The sequence below is a fragment of the Strix uralensis genome, chromosome 9 (genome assembly GCF_047716275.1).
Source record: "Strix uralensis isolate ZFMK-TIS-50842 chromosome 9, bStrUra1, whole genome shotgun sequence".
In the NCBI taxonomy this organism is placed as follows: Eukaryota; Metazoa; Chordata; class Aves; order Strigiformes; family Strigidae; genus Strix; species Strix uralensis.
In genome coordinates, this window is record NC_133980.1 from 12253917 (window position 1) to 12278587 (window position 24671).

The following is a 24671-nucleotide window of genomic DNA, read 5'->3' on the forward strand; positions in this document are numbered from 1 at the left end:
TTAAAAAAGGAGATTCACAACTTAAATTTTGGTGTTAAGAAAATTTTTGTTAAAGCAGTAACAATACCAGAAGAGGGAAGTAGTAAAATAAAAGAAAGCTCACTGGCCTTCTAACTACATATTAGACCTATTAGTTTTTTAATATTTTCCGTACATTTGAGCTGAAAACACTGTTTGGAGCAAAAGAAAAGCAACTGCTCATTTTAGAGAGCTCTGATGTAACGATGGGAGGGAAAAGCTGAACAAAAGATCATTTACTATACCTCTATGTAATATTCTCTTTTGCCACAAAGTGTTATTCCCACACCATAGAGCTAAAACAACTAGTGGAAAATCTAGCAGAACTTTTTTTTTAAAAAAAACCCTAACCTATCTGTAAGTTTCAGTGTCCAGAAGTTTTGTAAGGTAAAGTTTACACTACTGCATGCAGTCTTTGTGCAGACAGAAAAAGACAGAGAGGAAACTATGTAAATGGAAAATGTATACTGAAAACTGGCATTATTGAATAGAATTTTGATATGATATGCCTCTCTACTTCAGTGGAGGGAAAAACCATCCTCAGAAATTAGACCTAGATAAATTTCAAATCCATAACAACAGGGAAAATGTCAAATGAAATGCGACAGAATATAAAAAGGTAGAAGTAATTTCAACTCTTATGACAGTTTTTTTAAGCAACGTAATGAACATTTCCTTGTTATTGAACAAAACACATTTGTGGAAACAAAAATGCTAAAATTCATGAGCTAGCATGGGCTTAATGTTCCAGCTACAATAATTGCCAGAAACAGCTGCCCTGGCATATGTCACCATTAGACACAGCATGTATTTCCACTACAAAGTAGAGCTGCAGATCATACTTCAGCAGTTCAGAAACCCAGTATTTCACATACTATTATAGTTTAGTGCTGCTGAAAAGAGCAAGGAATCAGAAGAAAAAATAACAGAAATTATTGCTTTCAAATCTAGTTCAGTCTTTCCCTACCAGCCTGGCCACATTTTTGTGAAGTGCAAGGATGTAACTTGGTTAAAGACACAAACAACGATGGAAGCCAGTTTCAAAATAATTTCTGGAAATTCCAAGTCATGTAACGTAAAATTCTATATATTAATTTACAACAAAAGTTATGGGATCACACAATCAAATACAAATTGGGTCCTTAAAGGTATCTTTAAAATACATTCCAAAGATTAATTCACTGACAACAGAGTAACACCACTTAATCCAAACCACTGCTATTGTCCTGTTTATTATCTAAATATGAAAGCACATTTTAATATGCTAATTGTGATTTCTCCAAACAGGCACATGCATGATCACTAAATCTCCCTAATATTATAAGCTTTCTTTCTCTCCCACCCAGTGCTAGTCATGTGAAAGCACAAAAACCAAAAAGTCTGAATAAAGAGACAGTAAATATCTTGACGAACATGTTCTGGAGAGAGATATTCTAACTGAGAGCACTGCCTAAAGAAAATTTAGGCAGATAATGGAAGCACATGAATTAAGAAAATAAATCCCAGGCATGCAGTCATGCAACAGCAGGCAAATCAGGTGTATTTTTCTTTTATAGATATGGATTATGGCATTAATTATATTCTTTAACTATGCTACATCGCTACGATTCCATAAAGGAAGAAATAGCATAAAACATGAATTAAATACATAAATGTTTTTATTTTTGCTAAGTGTTCAAAATAGATTAATTCTAAGACATCTTTACTGATATAAAAAAGTGTGAGGAATACTTCATGATTTGTAGCATTCACTCGTAGAGCAGTTTTTCCCTGTGCTATAATAAGGTTACCAAGATACTCAGTATTTCTAACCACCTTGTGCAGGACACAGACAAGTTTAAGATGAAGGCCGTACTCAAAGCTTTAAAATTGCTTACTTGACACTGAAGAGAACATCAATTAGGAAGCAAGCTAAACGGAGAAGAAATCAAACCAGAACAACTAGAGGTGAATTTTTAATTTTAGAAGCTGTTCTTTACTATCAGTAATTTTCTTCTGCTCTCAGCAAAAGATAAGCTTCAATTACTTTGTGGAAAAACGTCACTATATTACTGACAAATAGTTGACAGTACAAGTATCAACATATTCATAACATTAAAGTTCACAATGGTTGGACTAGATGATCTTCAAGGTCCTTTCCAACCTAGTTGATTCTGTGATTCTGTGATTCACAGCTAAGCTACTTTTCAAGGTAGATGGTCATGTTTTATGCTATTTAGATTAGCTCTAAAATAGTTGGTCTAATCTGAGACAATCATAACATGTTGTTATTTCTATGCTCTAGAATCTGCCACATAAAAAGGCCATTACGTGCAGGTTCTTACCACTAACAAGGCACTATCATCAGTATGCTGAGACCTTCTGGATGGAAAGGGACACTGGGAGGTGGGAGAGATGGAGTAATGTCAGAAATACACAGAATGTCAGAAACACACAGTATGTGAACAGACAGACATTTTGGAACATGTACTGCTTGTTTATAGCACTGTGAGGCTTTTTAAAAAATCACATAAAGTATATGTAACTGTAGGAATATATAGCCACATGACCCATGAATTATAGTGTATTTGTATTACTTAAGGAATCAATTATTTTGCTTTTTGTGTTGTCTCAAGCAAATACAGACAACTATGTATTCACAGTTCTTACTGTGGTAGAACAAAGGACCCTTTAAAAGAATAAATTAGGAACAGAAGAACATTAAGAAGGAAAAGGAGCAAAAAAATATTTCAATTACCCCATGTTTTGGTAATTTTCTAATAAAAAAGAGTTAGTTGGAAAATGCTGCTAAAGAACTATTTATATTCATTACAATATTAAAAGTTTTGATCTGATTAACACTGCCAAGTGAATTAGCTTCCTCTAGAGGAAAGTGGGGATGGCAAGCAGTGGAAGAGCTATTACTATGCAGAAATCTGATGCAGAGAGTGAACAGATGTCATTGGCTCAGCTCTGTATATTCTAGAAGACTGAGCCTTAAATGATTTGTGTTCCCTACTGACTTAATTGGTTTTGATTATAAACCTACACTAGAATAAAACTTAAAAAAAAAATCTATTTATTTCTTTTTCTGATAGCCCTCAAAATTCCAATGCTTCATCTTTCCGGGATAACTGGTGATCTAATGATAGGAAACCGGGAGAAAACTGATTGATGAAGGATGACTACAACACAACAACTTGTCCGAATACTCCCATTAGAAAGTGAACTGTACTGCTTGCAAGGAGCATCTTCAAATGGAATATAAAATGTATTTTCTGTGTAGAACATAGAAAACATACAAGAAACAGTAAACCAACACACTCGGACAGGCAATCTACATGAACAGAAAGAAATATTAGACTGGTCCCATAAGCAAAAAAACCCCAACCCAAGGTTTAATAATAAGTGTGAAAAAAACGACGCTATAACCCAGTCCTGAAGAGTTCTCCACAAGCAGGAAAATATCTCTGATGGAGAGAGCTAAGAGTTCAGGCACTGACATCCCTAGTAATACTCTTACTGGACTCTTACCTCACTATCCAGAGGACTTTGCTTCTGAGGACTTAAGGATGCTTTTTGCTATAGAGAAAAAGGAAAAAATGAAAGACCGATTTAAAAGAATGTGACAGAGAAACAAAAGCTCAGAACAAAGCAGCATAATTTAAAAGTGTTTTAAAACAGAGCTTTAGTTTTTCAATAAAACATGCATTGGGGAAATTGGAAGTTTCCACTGAGCTGAAACTTCACTGATATTATTAGTAAAAAAACCAGCCTTTATTCCATATGAAAACAACCCCAAATTGCTTTTGCATATTAAAGATGCATAATAAACCCAAAATATAACCCAAGGGAGGAATTTAACTGCTGAGAATAAAGTGCTCATGAATAACAAAGGCACAGAAGAAAAAAAACCAAACCCGAAAACCCCAAAAGGCTCATCAATGAGAAAAATGCATGCTAAATATCTGAAGCCTTTAAACTTAAAAGACTGAGCCAAACCTTTAATAAAATCAGCTTTTCTACAAAACATTGCCAGGGGCCTGAGATTAGTTGGTGCTAATGAAAAGCCTATTTTCAGTCAGCTAAAAACCTTTTTCTAAACTAACTTTATACATTACATAAATACAGTAAAACATTCTTTTCCTCTCTGCAGACCACCCTAAGCCCAAATATTAACTGTAACATTTCTTAAATTTGTGATGTCAAGATTTGGGTAGGTCACCAGAGCAGTAAACAGTAAAATAAATTTAAGTCAACCGGCATACAAACAAGCTTGCATGTTAAGCAGCAGACTACTTCATATTGACTGCAGTGAAAGAGAAAGCGAAGATGCAGTGTCCAGGGAGTATCTGATGTACCATAAATTTGCACCTGTGCTCTACCTGGAGGTAACTTAATTATGCATGATAAAATACCAAAATAGATCAGGCAACATTATCTTCTTGTGGGTATGATTGCTCTGCCAAATTTGTCTTCAAAATTAAATTGCCTCTATGCCTTCTCAAATAAAGACCCCTTCTTTCTCGTACCAATTCTGTCACATCTATGCAAATGACAAAATTGAAAGAACGAGGCTGACTATGTAAAAACCATAATTCTTTGCAACAATCATATTTTGGGCAAATCTCTTCTGTCTTCCCAGTTCTAGTTTGGTCTGTGTTAAGCTACAGCACCAACACTGAATGGACTTAAATGCTATTTCTCCATTTTCTTTATAAAGTGCCATGCATGCCCAAGAGTGTAACGTACAAGTATTAATGGTCTTGGCAATTAATTTTAATTAAGGGATTCAGAAAAGATCAAGTATCAAGTAGGTGCTAAAAGGAGGCACCTTAACAAAGTCAAGGACAGCTTCTCTCTGAATCTGTTTTGTTCTCATCCTCTCCTCCTCGTACTGAAGCGCTGCTTGCTGGGCCTCCCGACGGGTACGCTCTATGTGCCTGCGGTGCAGCTCAGAATCTGTATTAGGCACCTGGAACAAAACAGTGCACTGGGCTGTAAAGACAGAGCTACACAGGGTAAAACAGATGGGTTATGGAGAAACAGTCCCTGTCTTATGGCTAACAACAGTTTGGTTTTGCATCAAACTCATCCAAAAGAATAAAATAGTAGAGTTCAATGTGTTACCTGACTGTGGTGACTTGATAGAGAGAGAAAGTAAGGTGAATCAGCCGGGGGTCTGACAAATGGAAAAACAGACAGTAAGCATATTTTTTATCTTAAATATAAACAAATTTTCATACATGAGTCGTCAGCAACACACAAGTATCTCATCAAAAAAGAAGAAGAGTAACTGTTTGGTAAGCAAAGCTGTTAAACCAACTGCTGCAATAACAACTTAACTCACTGTGCATGACAGATTTTGTGCAGTCATTTCTGTCTCTTCTCCTGAATTGAGATAAATTTTTTCTACAGCTCAAGATGTACCAATGGGATTGTTTGTTTGGCCTATTGCACTGAGATACTCAGTACTTTATACCCATTCTGTTCTCAGTACTTCATAACCCACTGGTTAAGCAACCAATCCAGGAACTTTTTATATGATCCTCATTTAGAGGAATAACTGGCTACTATGGTTATTTGGAGAGGGTGGGGAAATAAATAAAATGAATCAGTAAAAACTGTATGTTTCTTTTCCCTACCTCTCTGTCCTGTCCACATAACTCCTTAGTACTTGGTGATGCTCTCTGTCCTGCATCAAATTTAGAGTTTCAGGTCTTCGTAATTCATCAGTATCCCTGCAGGTAAACACCAGGTGGAAGGGGGATTGGCCACTGATGCATATAAACTACTGACAGGTGAATTCTTCTCTAGATTATAGCTGTTTTTCTGAGAGCAATTGCCTAAACAATTAGCTTCAGATATCCACGGAAGTGAAATTTAGGATGACTAAGAAATCATATTGTGATACAAAGTCAGATCCCAACTACTGTAATTCACAATTAATGTAACTTGCTTAATTAACAATGACTTCAAAATATACAAAGATGGAATCTCTCTTGTAAGACTATATTCTGCCTATTGTAGGCCTTATTCTGCTCTGGAAAGAACAGAATTATTTTTAAACATTAGCACCCTCTGATCAGAACAAATCTGCTCACTTCACTGATCAAGTGATGACTCCCTAACTGTCAGTGATACAAGCTATCAAAGTCACAAGGTAAACAATAGCTGATCTGTCTCTTATCCATCATATCAATAATAAAAGAGAAATTTTGCAGGTCTTTGCTAGAAGGCAGCTGCTAGCACTGAAACAATTCCCAGTGTCCACAGTCTCCAGCATGTCCCCTCCCATGTTGCTGCCTAGAAAGAAAGTTGATGGAAACCGAGTAGCTTATGCTCAACAGCCTGGACTCTGCAACCTTTGCTCCTGGGGCACCTATGGAATTTCCAAAAAATGTCAGTTCTGCTGCCTGCGTAGACTTAGTAACTATTCTGCACACAGAAGCTTAAGAGATGTGGAAGATCCATATGCTACAGGTCTCCTCTGTTACTTAAATTAGCGCTGATGTACACGACAAATCCATTACTGTGCTGTTTTGAACAGATAGGACTGGGTTCAACTGAGTGCCAAGAAGCGTATTCAGACCAGAGTACACACAGCTCTGTTGCATCAGGAATGCACCACAGCGTGTCCAGAGGCACAAACTGTATTTAATGAATTAAATCAACTAATGTAAGTACTCTTGAGATGAAGTCTGCATTACATCCAACCCTAAGAGTCTTAATGGCTCCAGCATGCTGAAGGAAAAAAAAGAGGCTGCCTGCCAAGGCATTTGCACAGAATTATTGTGGAAGTAGTTTACAGCTTGTGGTTGCCACAAGTGTAATATTTGACTAATACAAGCTTAAAATGTAAAAAATTACTCATTGTCATGTGGCTGTTTTTACACAATTTTGAAGGCAATAACAATATGACCTGGTTTTAGTGCCCCAGTAAGAATTTCACTCTGCTGCAGCATAATATGAATAAGCTCAATTCATTTAAATCACTGATTAACTACTTCTGCATGAAGATCTGCTGCCAGCCTTAAGTTAAGTTTGAAAACACTGGATGCCCTAGTGAACTACAACCTCCTTCATCATTAAAATCGGTCTAGCTCTCTCCTGGCTAACTAGCCTTATCATTTCCTTCAGATATGTCACAGAATCCAGCGTTTGTAAAGTCTAACCATGTTGACCACAAATGTTCAAATAGAAAAATAAACAAACAAAGAAAAAATTCAGTCTTTCAAACCAAGAACACTTAGTTTATTTGGGGAGAATGTGTCAGACTGCTGTATTATTTTATGCCTTATCTGTAGCCACTACAGGATAAGGAATGCTGATATATGCTGAAGGAGTTACCCTTCTTTATATCAGTACAGCTACTGTATCTGCACATTTCAAAATGTCTATTAAAATGTTGCCATAACTCTAGAAAAATTTACACACTGATTTTCTCTTTCAATGCCATTTTTGAACGCCATTAAAAATGAATTCCTACTGACAGTGTAAGTAATGACATACTTACAGCTAGCAGTTTTGTTTTGGTTTTTTTTTTAAACATTCCTAGTACAATTGAGCTGATTTTCTGCTGAGCCTTCGCACATTCACTTTCACTCCACAGAATACTGAAATGCTTCAATGGCATATTAAAGGTTCTATCAATTTTGATTTTAGTTCCATTAGCAAGAAGCTATACATTTGCTTATCTTCTGTTCTTTTAACTATACAACCAAAAGCCCTTCCTCAAACTTAACTGCCTCATTTATAATCTGTCCAACTTCAATCCATATAAGCATTCCCTCCAATAAGCCAAGTAATCATCAGAGTATAGACATAGTTCAAAAAGTCTACTTTGTTAAATTAAGTGACCTGTTTTCAGCAGTGATTCCCATTTTATCCCTTCTTCCCCCGATGTAAGCTCATGATTATGGCACAGAAAAGCACACTAAGTTAAACTAGAGCTCCACAGTACTACAGCTACCAACAGTTAATCAAGAATGTGACCTCATAGCACACCCAGTAACTTGTTTATGCTTCCCCTAAACCTGCAGTACAAGTACGTTTATCCCTTCTGTCTTGTGTAATAGAGCTTAAGTCAACTATTTAATCAAAGCACAAATTAAATCATGAAAAGCAGATATTAAATCAGTTTAAAAGTATACACTTTCTTTTGGCAGATTTCTTTAACCAACTGATGTAAAGCCGAGCATCAGTCTAGAAAAAGCCAAGCCTTTTGGTCACTGCCATTATTAGAACACAAATTCCTAATCCGGAACAATAATTTATAAATAAAGTGCCATGCACATTTCTGGTGAAGCAACAGAAGATGTCATTTTCTAAACACATTCAGTAAATCTGCATTCATCATGAATATCACATATTCTTACCTGTTTTGATGTAAATATCGTCTTGTATCCTCTGTTCTTTGAAACTCCTTGATGGATACAGGCTTTACTGGTGAGCCCTAAGCAAAATAATACAGAAGACTAAGTTAGCAACTTATTCAGAAAACTGTACATTAATGTCAAAGAATCTCTTTGTAGAACAACATTTGTAACTACTGGTATTCAAAATACCTGACAAAGAACCACAAAACACAACATGGGGTTGTTAATTTCAAAGTAGGCAAACTCACTTTTACTTTTTCCTCCAATTTAAATAAACTTTCGTTTCAAGATTAAATATGCCTACTGATAAATTTAAGAGTTTAAAAACCTCCACTATTAAGAATCACGCAGAGAAGTACATGTAGGTAGAAAATAATTAACGTCACTTTGAAGAAATGTAGAGTTAAACTCTAAAGAACATATATACAAGTGTACAACAATGCAGTCTGGATTCTCAGAAATACAGGATACAATACTTGATGGTTTTTTATGACGCCCTAAAGACAGGTCACAGAGGGACAAAGAAAGCAAAACATGGGATGAATGAGAACACCTTAGGCTTAATTTGAACTATGAAATCATTTATCCCATTGGGAACAGAGACATATTGCCCTTGATGTTACTTTAAAACTTTTACTGACACCCATTAATGTAGGAAAACGGAAACTCTTCAAGATTAACTTGCTAATTTTAACTCATGCCTGTATGCATGTTGCTATATTGCACACTGTTAGCCTTCCTAAGTAGCAAAGTGTTTTGGATTGTCTTTTTAGAGAAACTACTGCTTCAGTTAAGAGCAGTTTAGTTTTTATGAATATATAGATCCCTATGAATAGCTTTTGATGTTGATCAATGCCTTTTCACTATCCACAGCAAAGAGTCCTTGCCAATAGTTGCCTTTTCTGAGTTTTGCTCTTGTGTCTATGCTGCAAGTGGCATCAGCTTTTGTGATTTGATATTTAATTTATGAGATCTGCAAAATGAATGCACCTCTCCTATGTCTGTGTCAATGATTTTTAAACACAGTAAACAGTAATATAAAGTGCACAAAATAGGGACCAGGCTCCTACACGAATGCTAACAATACACTTTTTTTCTTTTTTCAAAAAGCAAATATCTTTCTGCTTCAAAATGCACAAAACTTTGAAAGGACACATTTGAATCGCAGCACAATAGATTAAGCCTATCAACTACAAAGATTTTCTTAGGTTATTCATGTAGTATGTACAGTGAGCCACTGAACTGTGTAGCTGTGTACACAGGTATTAATTAAGACTGACAGAACACAGAAGGAAACATCATGTGGCTGAAAATCTGTTTCTATAGGTTCAACTTCTGAGGACACTTTCCAGAAGTGTGCCATCCAAATGACTTAACAGGGAACAGTTTTCTCCATGTGTTTGCAGCAGTGGCTGCTACAACTGGAACAAAGGCACCTTCCAGTTTTGGCAATTCATACAATTTCAAAGCAACTCTGGTGAATTTTATTAAATGTACATTAATTCTTGAGCAGCTAGAAAGCAATGAAATGACATGAGCTAAGGAAAAGTGACAGTAACTTTCTGGAATCATTGCCCTTGTCTGCACCAGGACATCATTTGGATACAGTAAGCAACCAATAAAAGCAGCTATTATTAGGATATTATAGGCTAAGTTTGCCCTTATTTATTTATTTATTTTTCTTTTTCCTGGGACAGAAAACAGAGCAATGTCCAGAGTTATTCACACCTGTTTCTAGACATTTGTAAAAAGCTGGAGAACTTTCTAACCTGTCTAGCAGTAATCTTACCTACTGTTCATTCAACTGTATACTTTTACTGCCTGAGAACAGTTTCATGCCAGGTTTATCTGAAACTACGGATGGTTTTTTTGTTCAGAAAGGTGAATATATGCATATCCGAGTCTGTACCTGTGGGTTCAGAACCTTGCTCAACAGTAAGAGAGAGATCATTCTCTGCAAAAAGTGGGCTGAAAAATCTGAATATTTAAGTTAGCCTAAACTTAAAAGGTATGCTCAAGACACTGAGTTTACTAGCAAATAACTTATAATCAACATGAACAGCCAAATTAATGGAGTTGCAAAATTCCTGTACTAAATCTTTAAACTGATAACAATCAATATTTTTCCCTTGAGAAAGCCAGTATATATTCAGTACTACCAAGTAAATGTTAACACTTTTCTAGGTATCACCAATTACCAGTTGGAAGCATCAACTTCAAATGTTTTTTGAAGTCTGCACTCCTTTGGAAAAACCATTTACTTCACATATGTCTAAAGCACAAGCTTGCAAGAACGCACACGACAGGAAAACAGTGTGGCTGCTTTAGACTTATTTCACATATCCCAGAGGACACCTGAGAGCAGTTTAACACTCCAGCTCTGACCCTCCACAAAGCACAACACTGTGCTCTTCCTCCAGATCAGACCTATTTATTTTCTTTTAAATAAACAGAAAAAAACAAACAAAAAAAACCCCAAGAAAATCTCTGAGGACAAGCAGCATTAATATAATCACAAAGGCTTTCCTGGGGTGTATGAATTTAATTTAAGTAAAACACACCACCTCATTAGAGATTCGCCGCTGGTCAATATATGCCATGAATTGTGAGCTGAGGCTGTCTGAGTCCATGCACTTGGGTTGCCTCACCTCTTCCTCCTCCTCTTCTGTGGCACAGCTATCAATATAGTCGATCTGATCGAGATCATGTTCCACTTGACATACATACACACAGAAAACACCCATAATTAGACAACCAACAAGAGAGGAAAAAAAAAACAACAAAAAAAGCAATGTCAGGAACTAAGGCCCTACTGTTTTTCTTCTGTCTGGGAAAGCTCAGCCTAAAAGCTCTTAGATTTTGCCAGGCCCACTAACATTTGTTAAACATCAAATTTTGAAATAATGATAAAATTTATGCTTTTTAAAAAGCAATGAGAAATGGGTATCAAGCACATAGTTTTATACTGATGGCCTGAAGAAGTAAAAGGAATACTGTGATTTTTTTTCCAATACCAAAAACTATCTATCAAAATCTGTCAGCTAACACCAAGACTGTACAATGATTTGTGTACATTTTGTATCATTTCTCTTGTTTCTAATTCATCTCTGTCAGAAAAATTAGAATGGATATGACAGATACTTCTACCATTTTTATTACTACAACAACAAAACAGAGGGCAGCATGTCTAAGTTATCTGAATGCAAATGCAATAAATATAAAAAGTGGAAATAACAAAGGACAGTACAGAAAGCAACAAAACCCCTCTAAAACAATATAAAAGCATCTGCAGTTTTATTTTAAAAAAAAGAATTAGAGATTAGAAACCACTAAAATGAGAGCAAGAAACAGCACAGTTTGACTAGTATTGATTTTCCCTTGTGTGGGCGATATTATGTAGGGCAATTTTTTCACTTGTCACTGCTTTTACACATTTCTGCCCAGAGATTCTGAGAGTCATGTCACTGAGCAAACTACCCTGGTGAAAATACTGTGCTGGGGATGCAGGGGAAAGCATAAGCTCCTTTTCTGAGCACTAGAGCTTTCTTTTTCTTAAAACTCTCCCCAAACTTGCTCCAGACTCTTGCAGACATTCTTTTTCTACTCCTCCGCCCCTTTCCTGCTTGTCTAAAACAGACTTCTCTTTGCCTCACCACACAATCTAGCAACTGTTACTGCCAAAGCCACCTCCTCTGCTACTACAACCATCCAAAACAGCATTCCTATATACTTTGGCTTCATTAAATCTCCATCTCAGTTTCAAATCTTAAAAAAAAAAAAATCCAACAAAGCAAAACAAAAAACCCCTTCTTTCCAGCCTTGCTTATTAGACTTAAATAATAATAATAATATAGTAGAGGGTGAAAGACATTAGTATCTGTGTTAGGAACACAAAATTGGAAAGGATCTCCTGGATCATTGACAGCCTCATGCTATGGCTTGTGCCCCTCAGATACTCCTACTCATTAACTGAACGTGCTTCATCTTAAAAGACTAGTGAGACATTTTGAAATCCCTGGTGTACAAAACCCAAAGAACAAAATAAAGTTAGTCTTGGAGGCGGAGCTGGCAGCACTACCTGTTATTAAGGCTGCCCAGAGCTTCTCATGACACCATGTCTCCAATTCTAACTTTGCCAGAATTTAACTGTTTGAACTGAATTTTTTGTCCGTTAACGTGTGAAAGAGTGTGAGTCAACCAAAAAGTTTCAGATATTTCTAGAAGGTGGCAAAGAAAACAAAATATTGTGGCAGAGAAGAATAGAAGATGGCAAAAGATGAAGAGGGGGAAGAGAGAAGAAAAAGTGGGAGTTGGTCATGGAGTAGTGAGGAAGAGTGATACTCAGGGAGTATGAATTGTAGCCATTAGGGGAAACAGAAAACGGAGCAGCTGAGAAAGAAGAAAAATTTATCAAAGTATATGGGGCTGAGATCTAATAATAAGGAGTGCAGAAAAATGGAGAAGAGGGAATGATTGAAAAAAAAAACCCTGGAAGAATGCTAAAATTGGGACATAAACAGAACGAGACAATGGTAGCAGCAGATTATTGTAAGTTAAAATGGAGGACAGACTGCAGAGATCAAGAAACAAGGAAAGTGCTATCACCTCTTGAATAAATACGAGGGTGCTGCTGTAAGACTGCAGGACAACCAATTGGGAAGGTGCAAATAAGCAATGTCACTCACAAATACCAGTCCCTCCTAGATAGCTTGCAAGTTTGGATTAAAACCCAAGACTGCTGAACGAGGCACTTTTGCTACTTAGAAATATGAAATTCCCTGACAAAATTGCTCATCTCATTCCGACAGCAGTCGGCATAGAGCACTGATAATTTACTACTGCTATAAATTTTCCCCAGTAGCTCAAGCAGAAGTCCATGCAGCAAAATTCAAGATTCCAAAATACTTTTTGAAGCAGTTGGAGACTTTAACATACCACACATGCAGAAGCTGACACAATGTTTCCCAGATAATCCTAATTCTGATGCTATTTGATTTTGCCTCCTAACATCCTTAGTACAACAGTGTTTTTACACTGTTTACACAACAGTGGTTTTGTATAATTCTACCCAGATCTTTCTCTTTCTTTCCCTCTTTAGACAACCTACTCTTTACAGCAAATATCCTAGAACTTTAATAACGATGACAATAAATACTGTAAGCCAAAGATCACTATTTACCTCCACCATTAGTTACGACTGTGCTCCCTCGGTTTTCTTGATACTGACTTTCTCTTCGCAGTCTCTGTTCTTTAGTGATCTCTGCCACACGTAAAGGCAGATCTGAGAACTCATCTGTTGGCTTTAGAAAACAAACAGTGAAGTCAAGAAAAGTGCCTGAAAACATCCCAAGATGGAAACTCCTAGAACCCTCTCAAAAACCAAGCTAGGAGTGCAAGCAGGCGTACAGAGTATAGCTCGCTAAAACACTTTAGGTCTTGGCTATTGCCTTTCGTAGTTGTCCCAAGAGCAAAAGGGAGCTTCTTTCTGGGAAGAATAATTGACAGTCTCCTTGCTAAGAGATCCCATTTTCCTGCTTCTAAATGACAAGCAGATTTTAGCATTTGAAACAAGCTGCAATGAGAGATGACAAAATTTCCATCTGATTTTTGAAGCTTAATTTTCATGTTCAGATTTATTTTATTGAAACAACTAATCACGAGTAATTGTAGTTGACTCAACATTGTAATATGATAGCTATAAGCTTTTTTTAAAAATGAGGAACCTCATTTTTCTCATCTTTTATGCTCCAGTAACTTAATCTCTCACTCACTGTTTTATACATCTCTTACTACTTCCAACTTTGTGTCCATCCCGTATAAAATTATGCTTGTTTTTCCCCAATAAAACAACAAATAATTCTGGCTAAAGGCAACCTGCACACTAGCATATACATGTTACCTACTCAATATGTTTCCAGATGTATACTTATTAGTTCTCTTTCCTGTACAATACTGCACTCAACAAAAATAAAGTTGCAACACTTACTTCATTCCCTGACCATCTTTTGTCTCCGCTGTCCACACTATTGAAGCCAGAATCAAGTGCTCCATATGGACGACCAGAATAGAGTTCCTCATGGCTGTCAAACACACAGTTTTAGTTACTGTAATATAAACACCACCAAAAGCTTCTTGGCTATTACAGAACAAAAGCAGAATAAGCTACCAAGCACAGTCGCAGTGTGTTCACAAGCTCAGCATATTAGAAAGCATCATACTGCATTTGCCACATAGAACAGGAGGCACGTGCTTACAACTACAACTGTACTTGTCACTCAGCTGTCCACCTGCCACTGCCTAGTGTTTTAAGAGATAATCGGATCCAAAGTATATACCCATACTTCAAACATTTCCCTAACAGAAATTTTGACAAAGAAAACTGCAAAGTGGTCTCTTATTTTGTTGCTTAACTAGTCAACTCCCACTTTCTGCTACTTGTGTTTTGGTTGAAAAACACTATCCCACAAACTCTTCCTTAAGTAAACATAAATGCATGGAAAATTACTAAAAACAACAGAATATACTACTTTTACACAAAAGTATGCAGAATGTATTACATAACTATCTTCTGTGTCATAATTACCTACCTAAGAAACTGTGCAGTAAGCTGGACAGTATTTCATATACTTCATAATATAATAAATATTGAACTACAGTTTTAATCTACAGAGCCTTTGTCAACGACGTGTCTAGACAAAAGCATTAGATATGTGCCTAGTGTTACAATACACATAACCAAACAGCCACACAGTTCTTCTCTAAACTTCTGGGCTTAGAAAGTACTTAATTCAGCAGTACAGCCATCACAGATGTCAAGTCTGGCAACTGCTGCAGATAGCTACAGTAAAAGAGACAATGGGACTTGTCTGATCCACTGCAGATGGCATTTCACAATGGCTCAACTGTCCTGCTGGCACTCCATGCCCCAGGGAGAACTGCAGCAGTAATTACTACATAATGCACAAGGAAGAACGAATTTCAAGAAGCTAATTGCTTCACCCCATCATAACTAAATTGCAGGTCATTTTCTCACTGGTATTGCTCTCAAGTTGTTGCTCCCTCTGAAATCCCTCTTTCAGGAAATATTTCCAAATTATTATTATTATTATTATTAATGCAGCACCGTATGTGTGCATGGGACTTTGTAGAACAGTGACAGACTTATCCTGGGCTACTTTAATTTTCAGAGAGACATAAAATAGCAAAAAAGTAAGAGGAGGAATGAAGGGCTACAGATGAGAAACATCAGGCTACACATCTGCTTCTATGCAGATGTACACCAAAAGACAACCTCTTGTGTCTGTATGGAGTTTTGATTAAGTCAAGAGTTCCACCTTTACGGCCCTGTATTTGAGAGAAAGATCATCCACATAATAAACTCCTACAAAGAAAAAAGAACTCCCTTCTTTTGGATGGGGAAGAAAAAAGAATGACCATGAAATTGCCCAGTGCAGTTAAAGAACTATTAACTTGAATCAGGGACAATAGGACCATACTTATGCTAACAGTTCACAGTACTTAAATATTGGATTTAAAACACGGGTCACAGAAAAGAAAAATCTATCTACAGTATAATTCCATTTTAAATGCATCAATATTTTCAGAACCTCCTGAGAACCCTGTTGTAAGTTGAACAATTATTGCAAATTGAAGAGCATCAAAATGACTATTTGGCTACCTCTCAAAAACGGGGAAGTGTTTTGATACAAATTTTCTTCTTTTAACCTTCCTTTTCAGTTAGAGATTTTGAAAAGCTATACATCTAACACTGAGGTTATCTGGAAGCTCAAAAATTCATAATCACTGTTCCCAGGGCTCTTCTCTTTTTAACATGACAGCTGCTCTGTCTCCCCAAACAGGTATTCAACACTGCACACTTTATGTGTTTATAATCATACAGCAGCCATCCTGAAATCAGTTGAGACTTAAGATTTTTATTCCTCCCTGACCAACAAGCTACAAGGAACAACAATGAAGCATTTGGATAGATCAGAGCATTTTGGAGCAACTACAACTTACCCAGGAAGCTATGTAAGGCTTGAAATCAAAGGATGAGAAGCTAAATGCCTGGTAAGGCCAACAGCCACAAGAAAGTCAATACTTGCCAACATGTCAAAGACATAGCTCCAAAGCCACACTAAAACATGTATTTTTACCTCCTGTAAGAAAGAACAGTTGCCCAAGTCCCAGAATGTCCAACTACACTGGTTCATGCATGAGTACTTCATATTTTAAACCTTTCAACTCCAGACTACACCAGCCTGCCTCCCGCTAAAAGAATTGCTACACAGCTTCAGCAGTTCTGCCTCCTCTCAGTCACATTCATGCCAGCACCAACCTGAGCTGCTCTGAACTTCAGTGTTGCAAATGAGAGAACTGGCTGCAGCAGATCAAAACTTGCTGCAAGGTAAATTTCACATAGCTTATGTTTAGAAAAGGACCATAACATACAAGATTTCACTCTGTTAAGACAGTTTGACCTAATTTGACAAAGCTAAACCAAATAATTAGCTGCACTAGAACCTCCAAACCACACTTTCTGTCATAATGTTTCAGAGTATCTTTTTTTATTGGCAGTATTAACAACTTTTTTATTAAAAAAATGTTTTATCAAGAGTGAACTGACAGCACAACTCAAACTTCCTTAAACTTTAGGAATCTCTACCACTCAGATTCAGAATCTTAACCTCCATGGTACTCCACCTAGCTTATCGGATAAAACAGCAACAAAGTCTAGGTGTACCAACTGACGTCTTATTTCTATTGGTCACCTTTGAAGATAACAAAGAGCTCTTGTGACTTGCCTGGAAATATAAACTATATTGTAGTTGAATGCTTTTACTTCTCTCATCCCAAGTTCCAGAAGAATATAATAATTTGGGATCCTCTCTTCCACTGGATGATTCTACCATTTTTCTAGTATGAACTATCCATGACAGTTCTTCCATAGCTACTTGAAGACAGGACAAATCACCTGCAACACTAAGTGCCCTAAACAGCATGCTAACAACAAATAATTCTATCATCAACTCTTATCTCCTCTTGGGTATAGAAAAACAGCTAAAGGAAAGCCAGCTGAAGCTCATTTCATACAGCTGAGTCTGGAAGCAACTCTACAGAAAGCATCGCCAACCAGTTCTGCACTTGTTTTTACATTCATAATTCCAAGCTATGATCAAAATACATTCATTCTTCTAGTTTCACAAAAGCAATTAATGAAAACTTCCATAGTAATATACAACTACAAACAACAATAAATCAGTAAGCACATAGCCCACTGATTTTGTTGGAATTTATCTTAAACTATGCTAAAGACATCATGACATTTTATCATTTAGAGCCTTTCCTTTTCAGTAACAGGACAGTATCCTCAGTATTATGCAGAAACCATCTGCAACAGCTTATACTCTAGGAAACTGAGTAACACTCATCAAATGTTCATATGTTGACCTCATCTAGAAAAATAATTTAAGACATTCAGTGCTGATGAGGAATTACTCTTAGTCCCTCATGCAAATTCTTCTTCACAAATCTGACTCATGATAATTTATTGTGAGGCCCTCTGATCTGATTTATTGCTGCTAAGACAGCAATACATCCTTTAGCAACTTACTCCTCCACACCTTATTACCACCTTCAAGATGACTGAGGTAATTTTTATATATATTTAGTTTCATACTTCACCAACTCCCTTTCTTCCGTATCATGTAACAGAAATAAATCTTAACTCCTGCTTTTCTCTAGACATCTTAATTTAGCAGCTGATATGGCTGACTGTTCCAATATTTGTGTTACAATGCTAAGCAATAGTGCCAACTGAAAGCTTGCCAAAAATAACAGTTTACTAATGGGGTGGAGATCAGCATTTACACCTGCAGTTTGAGCACAGCACTTATAAAATTCTGTACAAAAGGTTAAAAATCACAGCAGGGATATACTTCAGTTAAGTGTGTGGAAAATATTAAGATCTTATAAACTGAACACACATGTTAACAACACAGGAGCATGCCCCCTGTACTATGGAGATACCAATACTCTTTGCTTACTGTGTATGAACTCTAACACTGCCTTTCATATGATATTGCCCAGGTTTTCTTCTGAACTGCTTCTTGCTTCTTAAATAGTGGTACCTTGTTAGAGCGCACCACGAGATAACACCAATGATATTCTTCAAAGCCACCTCCATCAATGCACTTACCAAAGAAGAATCCTTGGATCTATTTTTTTATAAAATAAGGAAAGTTTTAAAAATTTTTAAAAAAAGTTTTAAGACAAAAGTTTCCTGAACATCATCAAAACTAGGACTGTGCCAAACTTACCAAGATCCAAATCCCATGGGTCTCCTATCATAATCAGGCAAGTCTGGAGCTATCTTGCATGCCTCTATGTTCAGGTATTTAAATATGTGAATTTTTCCTTTTATACATATCTTAAAAAAAAAAAATTTATGTAAGTATAATTTGACAATACATTTTCCAAGTACCCTACAGACATTTAACTTGTAGCTGAGAGTAATAAATTAGCTCATTTATGTCACCCAATGCACTTTTTTTTCTAATCTCACTGCATTTTAGAGAAAGCTAAGGTGGAACATCACTGGACGCCCGTGATAGACAAATGTAAGCTGTCCTCCAAGCACATCTGGTCTGCATGCAACTTTGTCAGCTGGATGCTGAAATTTCATCACACAAACAAGACATAAGCATTTACAAGTACTAGAATTTATACCCTTGGCATCAGAACAGATGTATCCCACCCATGCCCAGCTTTGAATGGCAGTGGCAGACTGCCAAAGCAAGCTCAAATTTAAAGTGAATGAAGCCAGTAACAGCTGTCTGCTTTCAAAAGGGAGGCAAAACCCTACTGAAACTACAGGTCTTAGCAAGTGCCACTCTTGACTCAGAAACAGCAGCTCACAGTAGAACCTGTAATACTCATGGGCTTATATACCCACATTAAAAATCAAATTAGTCACTAACCATATTGCAGCTTCTAGCTCAAAGGCCAGTTTGAGTGCTGCTGCAAAGTGAATCAGCACACAGCAGTACTGAGGCCTCTGTCAAAATTTTGACATCTTGGTGGCAAAAAATTAGTTTTGCCTAACAGAGCTTCCTCTCTCCTACACTGAAAGCAGAAATGTTCAGCTAACATTAGTACAATGCTAACAGTGGAATTCTTAGTAATATCCCATAGATGAGACTCCTAATACAGTAAAGAGAAGAAAAAGGGATTTTTCAAGCTGTGCTGTATATTTAAGTAAATTGTGTTGTCTAAAAGTGTTAAAGTCCTCTTGTTCTTAAATAAAGTTTGTAATATAATCCTTCAGCTTTTAACTTCGTTCTGCCCTTTTTAGTTGAACTAGTCATCTGAATTCCTAGAAGTTTACCTGTGCAGGGGGTGACTGGAGAGGGTTGTTCTCTAACATGATGGTCTGCAGATGTCTGAGGTTCCTATAACAAACTGGTATTGTTGTTATTTTATTGCAGGAGAAATCTAATCGAATCAAAGGCAACTCAGCAAGCTCTGGAGATAGAAAATAAACATACAATTCAGCAGATTAAAAGAGTATAAAAAAAGCAACAGTATAAAAATATGTGTTTTACAAAATAATTAAGTATGCTGCTTCTAGCTCTCAGGGAAAGAAAAAGGCATTGAAAATAAAGAAGTACTGGAAGTTTCTGCTGTTATAACTGACAGCCTTTATCTCACCTTCAGGTAAACGCACCAAATTATTTCTTCTGACATTTAGGTCCCGCAAGGATTCTAAATTGCCAATCTGTGGAGGTATTGTCTGTATTTCATTACAGCTCACATCCTACAAAGCAAGAGTACAGAACAGAATGAGTTACCACTGACTGATAAGCCTCTCAAGTAAAATATGTAGAGCTTTATTTAAGGATTGAAAGAAAAAGACAACTATTTATGTAACACCTTAGATCCTTATATTCATTAAATATCATTGCTGACGTGAAGCATTATTCTCATTTTAGCTACATGGGGAATAAAAGCTTTAAAAGATTAAGCATTTAGATGCAGAAGTTTATCTGAAGTTATCTCATTCAAATTACTCCATATTATTTGAGACAACACAACCTGCTACATAAAAGCTTTTTGCTAGAAACAAATGCACCAAGAGCTCTAATTCCATCCAGCCTTCCTTTCAAAAACAGGGAAGACTCTTAATTAAATTGACATGGATTATTTGCTCTCCAGTGCATCTTTCCCTCACGTAAATTTTTTTTTAAATCTTTTTTCTAACACACTATACAAAGTCAAAACATAGTTGAAGATACTACAGCAGATAGAAATCTTCCTTAGGCTAAGAGCAGATTTAAGTAACTTGCCATGGCCTACAAGTGCCTGGTTTACAACTGCAAAATTTTCAGCAGAATGAGAAACAGGATATTGATCTTGTACATGTCCAGATAGCATCCTAATAATTTTAAAAAAGCGTTATCGCTTCTGAAGTACCTCCAAATTTATTAAACACATCAATTAAAAATTAAAGACTGAATAGTAATAGTTAAAAAATAACTGTATACTTACAAGCTCTGTCAGCTGTCTGAGCTGTCCAATTTCTTCAGGTATTGAAACCAGCTTATTATTACTTGCTATCAAAACTTTTAGTGGTAGACTACAGAGGTGTACCGGCAACGTTGAAAGCTGGTTTCGACTTTTTGGACAGAAAGAAAACAAAATCATCAGAACTCTAATGAGAAAACACCTCACATTTTAATGCAATGAAAGACATACAAAAAGCACACTCATATATATGAATATATATTTATATAGAGATATATGAATCCTTTTAACATCTATTTAGATGATCAACTGATTTTTTTTCTAATTACTATAAAAGTGGTTCCATGAAGTTGTTCTTCATTACTGGCTTTATCTAGTTATGTGTGAACAAACTCTGAATATCAAATACCAAGCCTGATCAGATACTTTGAAACTCAGTGCTGGGGAATATATTTTTGTTTCCTTTCAGGTGCTTCTGATAACTGGCCCCTCTCTGTCACAAATGTGTATGTTTTAACAGAGTGCAAAAGTATTTCTGATAGACAGTATTGCAGATCAGCACCTACAAAACGCTACAGAGAAAGTCTTTACTTACTGAATATTTAAAGTATATTTCTAATTGAGTAAGTCATGTGGATCAAGGATCTTCATATGCTGGATTTCACTATTCCAAAATCCAGTCTTGGACATTTTATAATAAACTACAGTTAAAGCAAATTTGAGGTCATATGACTGGACTGTAACCTCAGCTGAGAATCCAGCAGGATGAGAATGGATTGTAGAAGAGAAAGATTCCCTTTAAAAAACAAAACATAGCAAGGAGCAGTGACTGGAGGATTAGGAAGTTATTAGGATCTTAAATCAGGCTTTGATCAGATGTTGACATTTAGCAAAATATGCTGCTGTATTTTTCATGCTTGAAACCCAGATTTCTCTGCTATTAAAGCAAAAAAAAAAGTTCTGAGCAGTAGGTGAACCAACAGCAGCTTTAAAAAGGATAATAACTGCACTGCAACTATTAGAGATCATAGCAATAGGAAACCCGTACCTGATTCATATCCTATTCCTACAATTCTCACCATTTGTAAAAAATAGAAAATAAAGAAACATAAGCATACTACATTGGCAAAAGTATAACACCAGAAGGAAACAGCCTGAAGTTCTTCTGGATTGATATCACTGCCAATTTGTAACAAGGGACTTTCCACACCTCTTAAAAGACCTTCTACCAATGGAGGATGCTGTACAGTTTAATTTCATCAACAGGCTAAGTTGCAGCAATTAGCTTTTAATGCTGGCAGAGAAGTATGAACACTTGAAAGATCTTTAAAAGCCACCTGTACAGTGAAGATAAAGGGAAACTGCATAAACCTTATTCAGCTGCTGAAAGCTCAATTGTAGACTATCCAAAAGCTCTATCATCTCTTCAGTCTGCATGCCTGTATTTCACATGAAAACTACTGGAATTTATTTTGCGAGTCCTTTCAGTTGGAATTGGCTCTCTTCTTCATACTCTACTTCTACAAGCTGCTGCTTAATTCTCATGTTCCCTGACCCACCTAAGTGGGTAAGATTGGTTCAGGTTGCTTTGATTCAGTGACATACAATAGAACAACATGATGATTACACACCATTTTAGCATTACTTATGGACGCATCAACATTTATAAACCTAGACTACTGATGCTAAATTAAAATTTTTAAGACAATCATTACCTGATATTTAGAAAAGTTAAAGACTGTAAGTTCAAAACAGCCTCTGGGATATATCGAATGCAGTTCTGGTACAAATTAAGACTCTCGAGGGAGACAAAGTGACATGCTTCTGCTGGAAGTTCTGACAGTCTGTTCCGTGACAAATCTGAAGGGAGGGAAAAAAGAAATATTCAGTAAAGCTATCTTAAAACTTCATGAGGACAAGTATTGTCTGTATATTTGCCGTCACACAGCGGGAACAGTTGGACAGGAATCAGTTTCACTGTCCTGCCTGCAAAACTTTCAAGATTATGAAGTGACTCACTTCACACATGAAGTAAATCAACATCTTTTAAAATCTTACAGCCACAATGAGAAAAAGAGAGCCAGATGCAACACTTCTTTCATAGTCACACTTTCATATCCCGAACTGCCTTATGCTTAGAGGAAGCTAGCTTAAGATGCTGAAAGCTTCAAATCTCTGTTCCAGGGCCATCTTTAGATTATGGAGTTGGTATCGGGTGGGCAGTGCTGTAAGGAAAAGACTCACAAAGTACTTTTCTCACAGCTCACTGCTAGAGGTATTCTCTGCCACATGGAAACGTCAGCTTCAAATTTCTGGTCTAAAATATATACCTTCAATAGATACACACATATTTATAGGTAACAGTTCTAACAAGGGAAACATGATGCACACACCTTAGACAGGCCTTCTATACTCTAGCCAAAGCATTCCCTCCTTCAGAGACATACCAGTTCAAGCCTGTAATCTCAACCCAGCAATGGAAGGATTTTCAATAAAGGGTCTTCCCAGCTGCAGAGAAATGCTCTGCTTGCTGCCAGCAGTAAGGTTTAGTGTTTCTTTGTAATCATACATTTTTTGCTTGGCAAGAGGCAAAAGTTTAACCAAAACTCCTACCAAATGTTTGCATTTGAAGAATCAATATTTTTTCTTCGCCAGTTCCAATTACCAGTCTATATGTATAAAATTCCCATCAGTATGACTCTCCTTCAAGAGAAAAAGCTGCACTGTGATAAATAATGCAGTTGCAAAAAGTTCTTTTTTCTTTAAAGGTCAAGGAAAGCTCTTGCTTATAAATTCCAAAGGACAGTTCTCACAAACACACACTAACATCTCCTGCTCTCTAACACACTCATGAGAGGAGTTATGCTCACATCAAGAGTGCCCTGTGTCAGCAGGGAGTTCTTGTAGAGATACTGCCTGTTTAATAAACCAATACTTCACCTTTACACTTTTAAGGGAGGGCAGACATTCATTGTATAAACCCATCTAACCTGAATCAGTGCCACGAATAATTAAAAAAACATAATTCCAATTTAATTGCTATTTTTCATTTGTTTTGAATTTCAGTTTCTCCTCATCAGTGTAAGAGGATAAAAGCTCCCATTCTAAAACATATACAATAAACTGACAGAGTAATTTCTGTATCTTTATTCCGTGAAGGAACAATCCAATACAGATTACTTTTTAAAGACTGCCAAATACTGATAGGCCTTGTGTTGTCTGACTTTTTTTCTGGTTTTTTTTTTGTTTTTGTTTTTGTTTTTTTTTTAAGGAGCTTTTCCAGAGTAAAGAAGCTCTCTTCAGAGATATCCTGCCTACCTCTGCTCCAATGTGTGCTGCTCTAGGTTGCCCAAGGAAAAGAGGTCACTCCAAGTGCAGCTGGAACTGACTCTAGGTCTACCTCAATGCTTAGAGCAAGCCATGAGCTACTACTGATAAACAGTAATTAAAAATCTCAGTAGAAACAATCACTACAAAAATTTTTGTAGAGAGAAACGTCTACACGTACTTTCATGTACAAGAGGGAAGGAACTGCATTATCCAATCTACAGGTACAACTGAGGCTAACTACAGCAGAGGCTATGATGGATATAAAGTTCAGCAGATGTTGCACGGTGTACACAGATAAGAAAACATGGAAATCATGGAAACTTCTAGTCTACCGATACTAAAAGGTAACAGGGAACGTAACTAAATCTCTTGTCTGTTCGAGTATTTAAAAAAATAAAAAAAGAATCACACTAAGTGCTTCTTTCCAGCTTGTGTCAGGCTCAA

At 36.6% G+C, this 24671-nt stretch overlaps 1 protein-coding gene across 18 annotated transcripts in view; it reads right to left on the bottom strand.

Annotated features, from left to right (window-relative positions):
* LRCH3 (leucine rich repeats and calponin homology domain containing 3) overlaps positions 1 to 24671 on the bottom strand; it is a 69604-nt gene that overhangs the window by 18328 nt on the left and 26605 nt on the right. For 7 of the 18 annotated variants that reach the window (XM_074877311.1, XM_074877305.1, XM_074877309.1 and 4 more), the window contains exons 2-15: positions 22613 to 22757; positions 20922 to 21048; positions 20085 to 20190; positions 19762 to 19898; positions 18695 to 18804; positions 14362 to 14455; positions 13555 to 13675; positions 10940 to 11088; positions 8376 to 8452; positions 5643 to 5738; positions 5128 to 5179; positions 4832 to 4972; positions 3532 to 3579; positions 2343 to 2396 (exon numbers count right to left, since the gene is read on the bottom strand). In XM_074877311.1, coding sequence (XP_074733412.1) covers positions 2343 to 2396; positions 3532 to 3579; positions 4832 to 4972; positions 5128 to 5179; positions 5643 to 5738; positions 8376 to 8452; positions 10940 to 11088; positions 13555 to 13675; positions 14362 to 14455; positions 18695 to 18804; positions 19762 to 19898; positions 20085 to 20190; positions 20922 to 21048; positions 22613 to 22757 — 1457 coding nt within the window. The remainder of the gene's footprint in view (positions 1 to 2342; positions 2397 to 3531; positions 3580 to 4831; positions 4973 to 5127; positions 5180 to 5642; positions 5739 to 8375; positions 8453 to 10939; positions 11089 to 13554; positions 13676 to 14361; positions 14456 to 18694; positions 18805 to 19761; positions 19899 to 20084; positions 20191 to 20921; positions 21049 to 22612; positions 22758 to 24671) is intronic. The other 11 variants (XM_074877312.1, XM_074877318.1, XM_074877316.1 and 8 more) reach the window with 4 other exon arrangements.